This window comes from Larus michahellis, chromosome 1 (assembly GCF_964199755.1).
Source record: "Larus michahellis chromosome 1, bLarMic1.1, whole genome shotgun sequence".
In the NCBI taxonomy this organism is placed as follows: domain Eukaryota; kingdom Metazoa; phylum Chordata; class Aves; order Charadriiformes; family Laridae; genus Larus; species Larus michahellis.
Window position 1 is genome coordinate 90,213,144 of NC_133896.1, and position 14,517 is coordinate 90,227,660.

General features: G+C 38.4%; 1 protein-coding gene across 1 annotated transcript in view; it reads left to right on the forward strand.

Annotated features, from left to right (window-relative positions):
• TTLL12 (tubulin tyrosine ligase like 12) overlaps window positions 1-14,517 on the forward strand; it is a 28,561-nt gene that overhangs the window by 11,878 nt on the left and 2,166 nt on the right. Inside the window, exons 6-13 of the mRNA XM_074591089.1 lie at window positions 2,941-3,017; window positions 8,390-8,506; window positions 8,616-8,810; window positions 10,411-10,522; window positions 11,387-11,538; window positions 11,622-11,703; window positions 12,162-12,230; window positions 13,871-14,009. Of these exons, the coding sequence (XP_074447190.1) occupies window positions 2,941-3,017; window positions 8,390-8,506; window positions 8,616-8,810; window positions 10,411-10,522; window positions 11,387-11,538; window positions 11,622-11,703; window positions 12,162-12,230; window positions 13,871-14,009 (943 nt within the window). The remainder of the gene's footprint in view (window positions 1-2,940; window positions 3,018-8,389; window positions 8,507-8,615; window positions 8,811-10,410; window positions 10,523-11,386; window positions 11,539-11,621; window positions 11,704-12,161; window positions 12,231-13,870; window positions 14,010-14,517) is intronic.

Here is a 14,517-nt window from a genome sequence, read left to right on the forward strand (position 1 = left end):
GTATTGTGTAACTTTTTAATAAGCGTGCTACAAGGTACTTCATGTGAGGTACCCATCTTCCAGTTAGATGTTTGATGCATTGTCTAATAGGCTTACTGATTGGACTTATTATTGCAGCACTTCTGGTCAGTCTTGAATTACTGAAAGATTTGGTTTACTATTTTAGGAGTGGTTATATTTTTCAGCCTGGCTACTCATTTAACGTTGTGGTTCTAAACCACTAAATATTGTAGCAGAGACATCTTTCACTTGATGGCACTATTATAAAGTACTCATCTGTTTTGTTTTGAGCTCTGCTTTCTACTAAAGGCTTGTGATATTTTAAGGACTATGAAGTTAATGTTGTTTGTAATGTTCTTTTCATGAAACAAGTCTGCATGAGCTTTCTTATTAAGAAAAATGAAGAAACCTGATGCTTATGAGGGTGCTGTACTGGCTGCTAACAGCGTTCAAAGTGCACCTCCTAAAGATGAATCTATACCCCAACTGTCTATTTCTTATGATGGAGAATAGGCAGAAAATGCTGGATCCAGCTTGTTATTAACAATATCTAGTCAGAAGTGAAGTTAACCTGCTTATGCCAAATAAAGGTACACACTCAAAATAGCTAGGCTGTCTTGTAACCTAATTCAGACTGGTTCGTTGGGATTTTGCATTTTTGGAAGAGGGTTAGATGTACTTTTCATTTACAGATGAGGAACAACAGTGCACCCATAGTTCACATCTTACAGGTGTTCTCTTGGCAAAAGTGCCTGGGTGTCAGATAAGGCAATTTTTTGCATGTGTTCTAATTCTGTTTTGGGGGGATCAGGTCAAGTCAAAGAACTGCATATGGCAAACAGGCGAACAGTATCCTCCTTTACCACCTCACCTTAAAAACGTCTTCTCAAAGTATCCTTTTTTTTTTTCTTTACCGTGTCTCTGCCATGCAGCTATTGAGAAGAGAGGACAGCAAAATACTGATGATAGGACCAACAAACAGAACTTTCTTTTACTCTAGAATGTTTAGCTGTAGATTAAAGTCTTAACTGGTGACAGACCAGTGAAGAACAGCTAGCTTAGGGCATAACACATCCTTAAACACCAAAAATGAGATGGATAGAAAGAGATACCATGTTGCTGACACGTCTAATTCCCCTATTTTCACATAAGCAGAGCTACATGCACAAAAAAACTTCAGAGATCTGTTTACAGCATTAATATGTGAGCCAGGAGTTCTGCAGGGAAATAACAATTGTGTGGAAATGTTTCTAAATGTTTATGCAAGTTATACAGTTTCAAAATCATTCACTATACAATTTCTGCAACTGCTTTACTACTATGTGCAAATAATGATTGATTTTTTTTAAATGGGCTGTGTTGTTTTTTACTATAGCTAAGGATGTTATATTTGTTATTCTAATTTTCCTTTAAACCTAAAGGCGTCAACGTTCTATTTTAAAGAATCACAGTGTCGTTACAGCAACATTGTAGCTTAACTTTTTACCAGGTTTTTGTTTTGTTACCTAATTCTGGTCTCAAACACAGACCACAAAGGCTGTAACTTAAATGGTACTATGGGTAATGATTGGGCAATGATTGCAGAAACCAGTGTTAGGGAAGGCATTTTCTAATGAAGTTTCTGGGGTGGAAGAAGTATCTCTTAGAGGGACTAGAGTAGTTGCTGTTCTGCAACAGCTCCCTGCATTCAAGTTGCAGAAAAGACAGTAATGATTCCTCTGGTACTGTTCTGAGAATTGTCATTGCCACTTAAAAGTCCAGGCTCCCTTCCTATTCTTAGGTCACTGCAGGAATTTTTTTGTATTTGTACTGTCCAGTCTGTTTTAGAAGGTGATGACTGAGATCTTTGATTACAATTGTGTTTTTGTTTACGCTTTCCATGACTATATTCCCTATAGCAGCCTTAAAGGTAAAGAGGTGCATCTATGACTGGACAGACATTTCACCACTGCAACTTAGGAGGACAGCCTGCAGCAGACGGAACTCAGGGAACTGTTGCAGAACAGCAGCTACTTTGGCTTCTCAACATTCACTTCTCCTATCCCAGACCTTTGGCAGGGTATCAGCAATGATCCAAGTGTGTATTTCCTTTTATCAGTCAAAGGTGGTGTAAAAGATGGAGTGAGATTTTTCAGGCATGTTTACTGCTGAAGACTGCTAAAAGCCTTTTGCTCATTTTTACAGGAGCAGATTTAGGTTCCAACTTCCTGTAATTGTTTTAGTTATCTGTAATAAAACATCATGGCTAAATGGCCAATCTTCCATTTTGTTGGAAATACAGTAACTTTGATTTTTACTGCATGTGATCGTCTGTGATTTGATATTTTGTTTAACGCTTAGGAGAAACAGGAATTTTTCAGGGTGCTTCAACAGTGTTCATAATACCTGGTCTGGAAGCCATATTTCTTGTTCCTGTTTTACTAATAGCCTTTTACCTCTGATTCCCCTCTCCCTCTGCTCTTGTACTGATTTTTTTTGAGCAGCGTATTACACAACATAATATATTTCTCAATACTACACAACGTATTTCTCAAAATGCAGCTTTGACAGAATTCACTTATGCCAATGAGACATGCAGGTGGACTGTCATTTTTACTGTGACTACAAATGCACCAGTATACATGTATTTAAATACTTATATGGAGATAAGGAATTGCAGAAAATTATCTGTAAAGGTTTACAATTTGAGAAAATTTCAACAGGCTATTGCTAATAAAACACTTGGATGAACATTGAGTCATACAGAATATTTTACCTGTAGCTTCTCCTTAAAGATTATGTTGTTTTTTCAATCACTTTTCTAAACTTGATTAAGCACACTTTAAAATTCAGTTTGGTCTAAGCTGCTGTTCGTATCTGCTGAATATTGTGGAGTTTGACCTAAGGCTTCTTGTTTATTCTGCCTAGTATTAACTTTTTGTGGGCTTTCTTGTTTTTTAGGCTATTTTAGCAGAAAACAAGGAAAAACTGCCTGTAGCGATAAATCCACCAGTTTATGACAAAGACAAAGTTTTCAAGTAGGTATCTGCAAACAAAATACTTTCTTACAAAGATTAAGTATAATAATTGCAGTGTGCTGAGGCTGAACTGCCTTTTCTAGCTTTGAACAGAGGCAAGTTGAAGGTGTGTTTATATGTAGCCACTTGCTTAAGATTTTGACTTACTAGTTGCTCTTGTTGGATTCTTCAGAGTAAATGAGTTTTCACTTACAGAATTTCCAAAATGAATTTAGATTATTTTTTTTAAACAGGTGCCACCTTCTGGGTGAAAGAAAAGTTGCATAATGTTGTAACACTTTTCAGTAAGGAGTATAACTAAAGTATATAAGAAAGACTAAAGGCTTCTCTTCTGTATTTTAGTATGTACATCCATAGGGGTACATGTGCTTCTCTGTGCTGTGTGAATATAACCCTTCTTCAGATGAGATTGCCACACAGGAATCTTGTAAAAACCTGGGATGTTTTAAATTGGATTTGTGCCTTAGTACAAAAATGGAGTGTGTGGTGTGAAGTTATTTCAGAAGAAAGCTGGAAGAACATTGCAAAGATAAAGGATTTCTGTAAGCAAAAGCAGTGGCACTGCATGGCTAGACTGCCTTATTACTATTTTTATTCCAGAAAAACATACTGTTACATAGCATGTGCTGTGAGTTGCACTCCAGGGTGTTTGCAGTCTGACACTGAGGTCCGAGTTCTTACTTGCAATATTTTGCTTAAGGGATGAAGTTAGGCTAAAATGTATTTGCTTGTGTTGAGGGGATTTGTTATTCACTAGATCAAATTGACTTGAGAAGAACTACTGAAAATGGAAGTCATTTTGAATTGAGAGGCATTTGTTAACTTAGTGGTAGTCTAGATTTCCTTACGCAGTTGAAACCTCTGGTTACAAGACTGTGAGGATAAGCAAAAGCTATTTCTTCATCCCATGTAGTTGTCCCTATTTCAGATAAGGGAGCCAAAGGTAGATGCGTTCTAATGGAGATGGAAAGAAACAGTGAGGATGTTGGGAAATGTCGACTTATTTTTCCCTGCTGCCTCTTTATTTTGCATCTCATATTTCAGATGAATGGCAGGGAGGGAAGGACAGGGAAACATGTGCCAAATCCTTCCTGCTCTTCAGAGGAATGTCATCAACATGCTGTCCATGGACTCCTAAGGGTTTTCCTCTCTTCTTCTTTATCCAGCTCCTGAGAGGAGAAAGGAGAGCAGCTTAGCCCCCACAGGAGGCTAGAAGGTCCTTCTTGTGTTCTGTATTCATCAACTAAACTTCCTTCAGGAGCAGGGTAGCATCTCAGAGTCCAGGTGACCTAATGGGAACTGTAGTCTTCCAGTGCTCTTGGGCTCTTTCAAAGCTTTAAAAGTTTTAAGGCTGCCACCATGGACAGGCAGATGGGAACGTATGAAGCTGGGTAGACATGTGTAGCCTGTTAATGTGTATGCTCTGCCTTGTGTATTGCTGCTGTTGTAGGGAATTTGGAAGAAATTAAATGCATGAGGTTACAAGGTTTAGAACCTGGGACAAGTTCTTAGTCATCTTGTTTCCAAGTAGAGCTAAGACAGAGAATGGGAAGATGAAATAAATGTTTAACCTGAATCCTGAAAAGCAAGAGAGCAAGCACGTGTAGTTTGATATAGCAAAGTTATAGGTTCGAGTAGGTCTTGTGGTATTAATAGTAACTGTTGCCCTAGGGAGATTGTTCTATTCATCTGTGCTGATTGCTGGCTTGAAAAAAAGGTGGATAAAAGAACTAAATGTTTCAAAGACAAAATTCATATGAAAATTCCTTCCAGTTTGTGGTGGGCTTGATCTTCTCTTTCATGTTTCTCTTCAGCTACATCAGGCATTTTTTAAAGATGCCCAAAGAGGGATGACAGCTCTTTATTCTTACTGGTCTTGTCAGCTCTGTGCTTTGGGAGTTGATTCTTACAACTGCTTCTTAGTTTTAAATGCTTTGAGTAAATTAAGTAACATCTAACATGTTTTATCTTTTGCATGATTCCACTGAATAATATCTTTAATCCCAGACTTGATAGCATCGCTACTAGGACATCTGTATGAGAAGGCAGGGGGGGAGGGGCGGGGGCGGGGAATAAAATCATTCAGGAAGTATGGTTAGCAGGCTTCATTACTTCAATGTGTCATTGATATTGGAATGAAAGGTTCAGAATAAGTTGGCCAATACCACAGTATTGCAGTGCAGAGGTTCTGTCATTTATCAAACTCAGAATGAGACTTGGTGCATACATTTTATGTATATATGTGGATGTGTATTATCAGAGTAGACATGAGACTGTGTACCAACTTATTTAACTAAAAACAAGGGAATACCATAGAAGATCCTATATGCTCCTTAGATAACAACAAAGGAATCTCCCAGTAGTTGTCAAGTGCCTGCCCTTATAGTCTGTGTTCTTTAGTGCAGAGGTCTGATTTTTTTTTCAAATGTATGCATTAATACTGGATATACTAAAGTGCCTAAGGGAATCTGACTGCTAAACTGAGTGATATGTGTGGCAGTGAAATACATTGATTTTATATAGTGTTTCTCTGAAATTTTCTTTCTCAATATCGAATCACATGCCTTCCAGAACCTTTGACTGTCCCAAGACTTTTATGGTAAGAGGATTGTGAATAGAATGGATGGAGTAACTTAAAAACTTGGAATGAGTGGAATGGCCTTATTTTCCCTCTAATCTTAACCTCCATCAGCTTATTTCAGTGGTCTTCCTGCACTTGGCAAAGATAGATTGAGCTCCTCTGTTTCTTTTGTGCTGCATTTTTGCGTTCTATAAGTAAGTCTTAAGATGCATAATCCAGAGTGCTCTGGCACATGAATTTCTTAGCAAGACTTCAAGATTAAGAAAGCAGGCTTCTTATTGTTAATGTGAGCAGCAGCTCTGTGAAATCTTGTGTATAGCTGTAAAGGTACTGGAAAAAAAAAGTCCAATAGTCTTTGATAACTTTATATTGTAGAAGATGCCACTTTCACATTTTAACATTTTTTTTAACACTTTAATCCATTTTAACACCTGAGGTTATAATTCAGCCTCATCGTTACCCTAGTTGGAAGAATTGTTGTGAGAACCATCAGTTAATGAACCAAAGGTTTCAAAGGTATTTGCTGTAGCTGCAATTGGAGGTGAAGGAAGCCTTACTCTCTTGAATCTCAAAGATCCCCTACTGAGTTACTTCCACTAATTTCAGTAAAAACTTTACCTGTAAGCACAGGTACTGTCTCTGGTAGTTCATATGCAAGGAGTACCTTCTGTGACTCATCATAGTTCCAGCATAACACTTAACTTTGAACAGAGGCTTCATTTATGTCCTGGAGAGAGCAACTGTAACTGGACTGTTTTTGCAGATAGTTAATCGCATGATTTATTGTACAGCCTTAGCCCAACTCTAACCGTGGCTGTATTCCAAATACATAACGTTATACAAGTTTTATCTAACCACATTGCTTTTTAGAATGAGTGTAGCAAACTGTATGCTTGGCTGGGTTTTACCCTTTTTCCTGAGCTGGAAACCAGATACAGCTCACATAGCCTGGACTGAAAGCCAGGAATCCTGAAGGCTGACATTCCAGCACTCTGCCACAAAAAATTGTGCAATATGTTGGCAAAATATTTCCGTACCACACTAAAGGGGCTTAATCACATAAAGAGAAAGAAAAGAAAAAAAAAAAAACAAACACAAAAAAAGAAAAACCAAACAAACCACTACCAACCAAAATTATTGCTGTTCCCATTTATTGAGTGTATTTAACAAGTAGAATAGGTGCATTGTGTAGACCTTATGATCTTCTTGCTACTAAGACCTATTAGCTAGGTTTGGATCCAGCTACGCAGGACTAGTGTCTTTGTGAGATGATAACCTGTACTGACTGATCTGGGATTGCATGAGCAACTTTAAATTCTGGTATGTCTTGTGTTGCATGTGTTCTTGCATGCATATTTGTGTGGGGATGTTGGATGCTTCAAGACTTTGTTACAGCATTATAAGGCCTTTTCTTTTCAGGTGGGTATTTGGGTAGCTTGTATACAAAATGGGTTCGGAGGAACTTGTACTGGATCCAGTACATCAAATCTGGTATTGTACTTTCCCCTAGTGTTCTAGACTTAAAAGGAGAAGCCAAGAAGCCACATATTGCAGAAAGAAATGCTAGTGGGGCTGTATGAAGATACTGACTTTGCTCTGTTGCAACAGTGGGGAAAGATTGGTGACCTCTTTCAACTGGGATGCCAGGCTGACTCTCTTCATCTACAATGAAGTCACCACTCTTAGTCTTAGCCTCCAGCATAAATAGTATAACCATTGCAGTATGTTACACATGGATTTATGCAAAACATCTTACATACTTTTCTTTTTAAAGAATATATTTCCCCCTGTGACTGGGCTATTTTTGCAGTTGACCATTTCAGAGAAGTCTCTCTCAGGGGTAGCAGAGAAGGAGAGGAAAGTTACACAACTGATAAGAATAGGTCTGGAGAGGAGGAAGAATATAGTGGTTTCTCATGGAAAAAATTAGCAGTTGCTTAGTCTGAAATGTTCCCTTACCATGAGAATTGTTTTCTATGTTAGTCTCTCTTTTTGAGTCATCATGCTGAATTCTGAATTAAGTGTCCTCACTTTAAGCTGAAAAATCATCAAAATAACCTATATTGCTATCTGCTTATTTTAGTATCTCAGATAGCCAAGTCACTCGTTTTACTTGAGGGGGGAATTTCCTAAGATATGCAACATCTTGCCTCATTCTTGTTTATGTTCTGTGATGTGTTTGGTTTGGGTTGGGGTTTTTTTTTTAATGGGGCTGGGAGGGGATTTCTATTAAACCTCGAAGTTGTGTATACTTCCTGCACATACGTAATGTACATACTTTCATGTGTTTTGACTGTTTGGAAATGTCTCCTGCGTGTGTGAAGTTCTGAACAAATGGAAATAGTCTTCTGAAGCTACTGGGTTAAACTGACAAGATTTCCTATGAATTTCTCTCATGGATGATAGCAGGTTGATTTTTAGACCTCTTCCGGCAGTGAAGGCTTTTACAAGTTCTGTCTCGCTCAAGGACTTTTCATGTAGAATAGCGAATTCATGTTAGTGCTTCTCTGTCAGGAACTTAGTCATTGTCTTCTGAATTGCTATTTTTGTGAAGTTGTAGGAGCTAAACTATCCTTGAGATTTCTGTCTCTCAAACAATTTTTTTAATCTGTCACACTTCAATTTAAGATGTTTCTATGGGTTAAGAAGAGGTTGTCACAGATAGTATGTATTAGTAAAGTGTAATTCTTGTAGAAAGCTGAGCTTAAAACTTTTTTCTGTTCAAGCACAAGTTGATTGGTTTCAGAAACCAAACTGATGTTTTTCTTCATGTGCCTTTTTCTTCTTCTAGGGTTTTCACAGACATTCAGCAAGTCCTAAACAACCTGACACATCCCCGTTTTGTATTCACAGACAACGAGGGAGAAGCAGACATCCTCTACAACTTCTCACACTTCAAAGACTACAGGTTGCAATTGTTCCTCTGATAATGCAAATTCTTTTTTTGTTATAAAAACGGTGTTCCCAAAGGTCTCCCCAACCTGCCTCCTTCACCCAGTAACTTCTTTGTTTTGTAGGAAGCTAAGTGAGGAAAGGCCTGAGGTAATGCTGAATCAGTTCCCGTGTGAGAACCTCCTGACTGTCAAAGACTGCCTGGCATCCATTTCTAGACGAGCTGGAGGACCAGACGGGCCAAGATGGTTGCCTCGTACTTTTAACCTCCAAACAGAATTGCCTCAGTTCATCAGCTACTTTCAGCAACGTGACAGAAGGTGGCTCATGTTCCCACTTCCCGTACATTTTGTGCTTTCTTGATCCCACTTTCCTCAAAGACCAGTAGCCTGCATTTTGAGGTTGGCAGCTGTTAAACCAGCATCAGATTATTTCTTGTTGAATTAACATTCAAGTGAATTTTACCTGGGAAGTGTGAGCTTTTTAGGTATTTTCTTTAATGTAAGAGTAGTTAAGCAATGCATTTTGAAACACAAACTTTGACATGATTTGAATACAGATTTGAAGGCTGTTGCTTTATGTCTAGTCACGATCTTACCTCTTGTATTTAACAGATATACAAAGGATCAAAATGTGTTTGCAACGAATGTTGGGTTGTTTTTTTTCCAGGGCACCAGTAGCAGTTGTTCTTGCACTTAAGACAAAGTGGAAGATGTTTAAAGTTAAAGTACTTGGGTTCTGTAAGGTTGTGGAAGTAAAATTGAGTTTTAGTGTTAGCTTAAAGTAGTTGTGGAGCTTTAGGGTTTTAAATCCACACTCTTTCTGCTGCTACAGTTGCTTTGGAGTGAATGGAAACTAAGATTTTCTTCTGGTGAGAGAGAGAGAGCATTAGGTACTGATAGTGGAATGACCTCTTTTGCCTAGCATGGAGTATTCTGGTTGAAAATTTGCATCTTTGGTGACACTGGCTTATGGTGCCACCTGCCAGCTGTTTTCATTTGGCCGTTCATTGCTCTATATATTCTGTTATTGACTGTCATGACCGGGAGAGAGCGTTCCTTCCATGTATCCCTAGTGTGTGGTGTTTTAATTCCTTTTTAATACCAAGGATTGACAGTGAATGCAATGTGTATATAGGGAATGAGAAGAAGGGGATAGGAATTTTCAAATAAACAAAGCAGGCTCTGTTAAGTTAACATCGCTAACTTCAGCTCATTTTATGCTGTTTATCATGAAGCTCAAGAAGTTTCTGAGGATGATTTAATAGATTGAGGAAAGGAAGACATCAGGTGTCACCCTGCCCTTATCAGAAAGATACTTTGAAAGACCAGCATGTTGCCTGCTTTCCCCAAGGATATTTCAAAGAATTTTGCCCCTTGAGGTCACTAGGTACTAGAAAGTGAGAAGATGATGGTGTGCTTTCATTTTCTTGCAATATGAACTGTTGAGATATTGTGTGACTTCTTCCCAAAGAGATTGAGTTATGCTGTCACTTAATGTGAATGATTTGAAGGTGTTATTAGGGAATCAACTTGGAAAATTGCATGATAGCCTGCCAGAATTTTCTCAGACTCTTGGCAGAATGATTTCAGGACCGTGACCTGTGCCTGTTTGTGATGATGCTGTCCTGTTGATGGGTGGTTTTCTCCTTTTGAAGGAGTCAGATGCAGAAAGGAATAAACAGTGAAAGCATGCTAGACCCTAACTGAAACGATCAGTGAAAGCTGCCACTGCCTTTTCTCCTCCTAATACCTAAGGCCTACGGCTCCCCGCAGTCAGTCAAAAGGCCTTATTTTTTTGCACTATAGCCCACATTAAGTATTTATTCAGGGGAGTACATAGATCAGTTCAAGTGGATGTTCAGACAGATGAATGAGGTGGATACTTACAGGCGTTGGCTTCTATCTCTCTCTCTCTCAGAGGAGAAGACAATCACTGGATATGCAAACCATGGAACCTGGCCCGAAGCCTGGACACCCACATCACCAACAGCCTTAACAATATCATCAGGCATAGGGAAAGCAGCCCAAAGGTTAGAGAACATGGATTTGAATGTGATTTAAGGGGGAAGAGCTGAAAAAACTGCTTCATAAAAGGAGGTTTAAAAATACAAAGAAGGAAATTTATTTTCTTAAAAAAAAAAAGCATACAGTTTCAATTTTTTGTCCATAAGCATACAGTTTCAATCAATTCAGAATTGATTCAGATTCAAATTGGTCAGCTCCATTTGTTGCAGTGATGAACTCAGAGCCTGGTGCTTCCTTATTTAAAAAATAAAACTTGGCCTGACAGTAGTGAGTACTCCAGTGTGGTGCTGCTCTAGTGCTAATCCTCAGACTGGCAGATGAACGCATATTAACTATAGCTAGTGTTGATCATAAATTTTGAACATTATTGCTTCTGTCCCCTGTTTGATTGTTATTGCTGATCCACAGCTCTGCTCAGTGGCACAAAGTACCATCTTTGACAACAATAGATGAATCATGGAGCTTTTTGTAGGGAGTCTGCAATACGTGGTCATACCTCAGAGTGTCACTTCAGTTTTATTTTCTTTGTGCATGTGGACTGCGTGTATTTTCTGTAATGCAGAAATGCACAAAGAATTGCTTTGCATTTCTAGTTCAAAACAACAAGGTCACCAAAATTATAAATAAAATTAATTTTGTGATTTTTTTTTTTTAAAAATGAGTACATTCAGGCCTCCTAGTTCCCCCCCCAATGTCAAAGAGTTTGATAAAACGTACCTATTTGCATAACAACATTGGTGTATTTTTGCACATTTCTAAAGAAAAACTGAAATGCATACAAGGGTACCATAAATCATTGAAATCCAGTGACACTTTGTTTTCATTTCAGTTGAATTGTATTTACTGTGAATGTTTTTTCTTTGTTGTAGGTAGTGTGCAAATATATTGAGAATCCAGTCTTGTTTCACCGAGAAGACGTGGGGATGGTTAAATTTGACATCCGTTATGTTGTATTGCTGCGGTCCATAAAACCACTCAAGCTGTACATCTATGATGTATTCTGGCTGCGCTTTTCAAATCGGTAATTACTTCTCCTTGTTAGCGTGGAGGGGCTTAGAATTAAATCTGATACCCTGGAAACTAAGTAATTGTTTTATTCCTTAGGGCATTTTCACTTGATGACTTGGATGACTATGAGAAGCATTTCACAGTCATGAATTACGCTCCTGGCGTAACATTAAAACAGGTAAGCAAACAGTCCAAAACGTTCCCTCACCGCTTCTTTATTAGAAAATCTCCCAGTACCTCCTTTGTGACTCTTGCCAAATAACCTATTTCACATCCACTTAAATAAGCAGTCAGTGTGTTGAAAGTACCCTAAGTCCTAAGCAACTGTTTTCCTAGGCTCTTCCCCCTCTTCCCCTCTAATCATCTGTGATTACGTAAGGTAATATAAACCTACATCCTGAATATAACCAACATTGACAGAGATCAGTAAAAGAATTATTAAAATGTCAAAGACTTCAGTGTGATCTTTTATAACAAGAAATACTGGAACAAGGAAGATATTCGGGACTGTCTAATTCCCTAGTTCTCTACCTGGGTTTGTATAAATAGCAAAAAAAATTTGATCTATTCTCTTGTCATCTGATTGCTCAGTCATTCCCAACCAAAACAGTCTTTGATGTTGCTAAACTGTTTTAGGTACACTGTGAAGAATTTATTCCTCTCTTTGAAAAACAATATCCTGAATACCCTTGGACAACAGTACAAGTAAGTCAGCAATTCATCTTTCTCATGTAAATGTTCATGGATCTTTTTTTACTCAACAAACTAGCTTTTCCAAAAGTGTTGTGTTTTTTTTTCTGCTAAGACATACTTCATGTGTATCAGTTCCTCAAAGGACAACAAATGTTAACTTTTATTTTAGAAGCATGTATTAACTTAGCAGAATGCCCCCTCAAACATTTTGTTGTTAGCATTTGAGAATTTTACTTCATGATTACACTATGAGAATTCTTTATATTAGACTTAGTAATAAAGCCAGTCCTGACTACCCTCAGGATCCTGGGAGCAGGATCTTTTTTTGTTGTGAGTTCCATCTTTTTTGCAGAAGGTTGTCAATAATCTAAGACCATGGTTGTGAAGACTTAGTATTTCATGCGAAAAGATGGGGAAGTCCAGAATATAAAGTGTGCTGATCACTACAGACGTTGCTTATGTGACTGTGGAAAAATTGTTTTCAAAGCCTTCACAATTCTTCTTTTCAGCAGAATATTAACTCTGATTCTGAAAAATTGAACCACTGAAGTATTCAGGCTCTTGCTACCTTTGTTCCAAATGGCTTAGCAACATAAGGAGCTGTCAGAACAAGTAGGAAACTAAAATAAATAGGAAATTACAGTATATAGTAGTAATCTCAGTGAAATGACATCACAGTTTTTGATTTATCTATTCTAAGCAGAGCTGTAGGTCTAAAGATCTCCCTATGCTTTCAGGTTTGCTTGCTGTGCAAGCTGGGATGTGCCCAGCTGTGCCCAGGTGGCTGATAGGAATAAGCACTGCCCCTGCTGCGGGGGTACTGTGCTTGAAAGCTTACACTGCCAGATTGGGTGGTGCAGAGATTGTATTTGTATGCTATGGCATGTTTACAGAAACCAAGTTAGGCTGGTCTTCTCTCTTTTCTTAAAGACCCCTCCTCCGCCAACATAGTATCTTTCAGCTAGTAAGTTAGAACCCCTGTTTATTAAAGTAAATCTTTTCCTTTGAGACTGCAATGCAGAATTTCCATCTGCTGCCCCAGCTTCTCTGCATTAGCAAGCTGGCCAGAGACCTGACCCTAGTCATTGCCCTAATGTCTTTTCACAAGAAAACAGATGATTCCCTAATACTAAGGCATCTTAGTATTACCATCTCCAAATACTGTAGTTCCATAAAGCATGCAGGACAGTGGATGAGGGCCTTCTCGTTGACTTTTGTCTGTAATTCATGCTTGAAAGAAAAAGCTAGACTACAAATTAATAGGCAGGAAAAAGTTAGAACTTCACAATTGTATCCTGGTGTTCACTTTCCTGGGTTTTCTTTTTCTATCCCTGTACACCGAAGTGCAATAGTGTACATAATGTCTGAGAAGGGTGTTAATTCTAATATTAAATGCCCTATTTACAGGATTTCTGTGGTACTGATTTTCTTCTCAGAAAAGTCCGTGGATATTGCCGGGTGCTTGGTGCTTTCATTATGTTGTCTTTAGGTCTAAACACGCATTTTGAAGTAATACTGTGCAGATTTTCATCTGTTGGCTAGAGTAATTTGTACAAACTCTTTAAAAAGCTGCATGAATTATGTGATTAAAAACATGTTCATTGCTTTTATGGAACCTCACTTGTTATTCAGAGACCTTTTTCCGTTATTAGGCAAATATTTTTAAGGCATTTGCTGAATTGTTCCAAGTTGCTTCAGCTAAACCTGCGCCTCTTGGCATCTGCGATTATCCATCATCAAGAGCAATATATGCCGTTGACTTGATGCTTAAATGGGACACCAGCAGAGATGGTGAGAAGCTTGTTTCTTTGAATGTTGCATTCTTTATATTTGTGGACTTCTTAGAAATTTACTACTTTTGTCTGAACTCTGACTGTTTTTCAAGCAGTGAGAGCGGTTTCCTCTGTGCCTCCCACTGATATCTGCAGCTCCAGATATGCTTTGATCTGTGGTGTTAGCATCTGCCATGCTGGTTAACAAGAATGATGGGGGAGCTGTTTACTGTGCTTGGCTGAGTCCTTGCTTCCCTTGTGTCCCTACTACTGACATTCTCTGTTTTTTTAAAAAAAACAAACAAAACAAACACCACACACAGAGAGGAAAAAATGCAGCTGAACAGCAATCTAGTCACTCTGACAGGAGCAAGTTTTCTTTCCCACTTACGTTGAGAGAATGTCTGAAATACCTGTCTCTCTGAAAACTTTAGAGAGACATCTGTCTGTGGCTTCCAGCCTTGGACCAGTGTCTTCAATGCACAGTTACTTATTAAAGCAGGAAAGGGACCACATTCATCATTTCA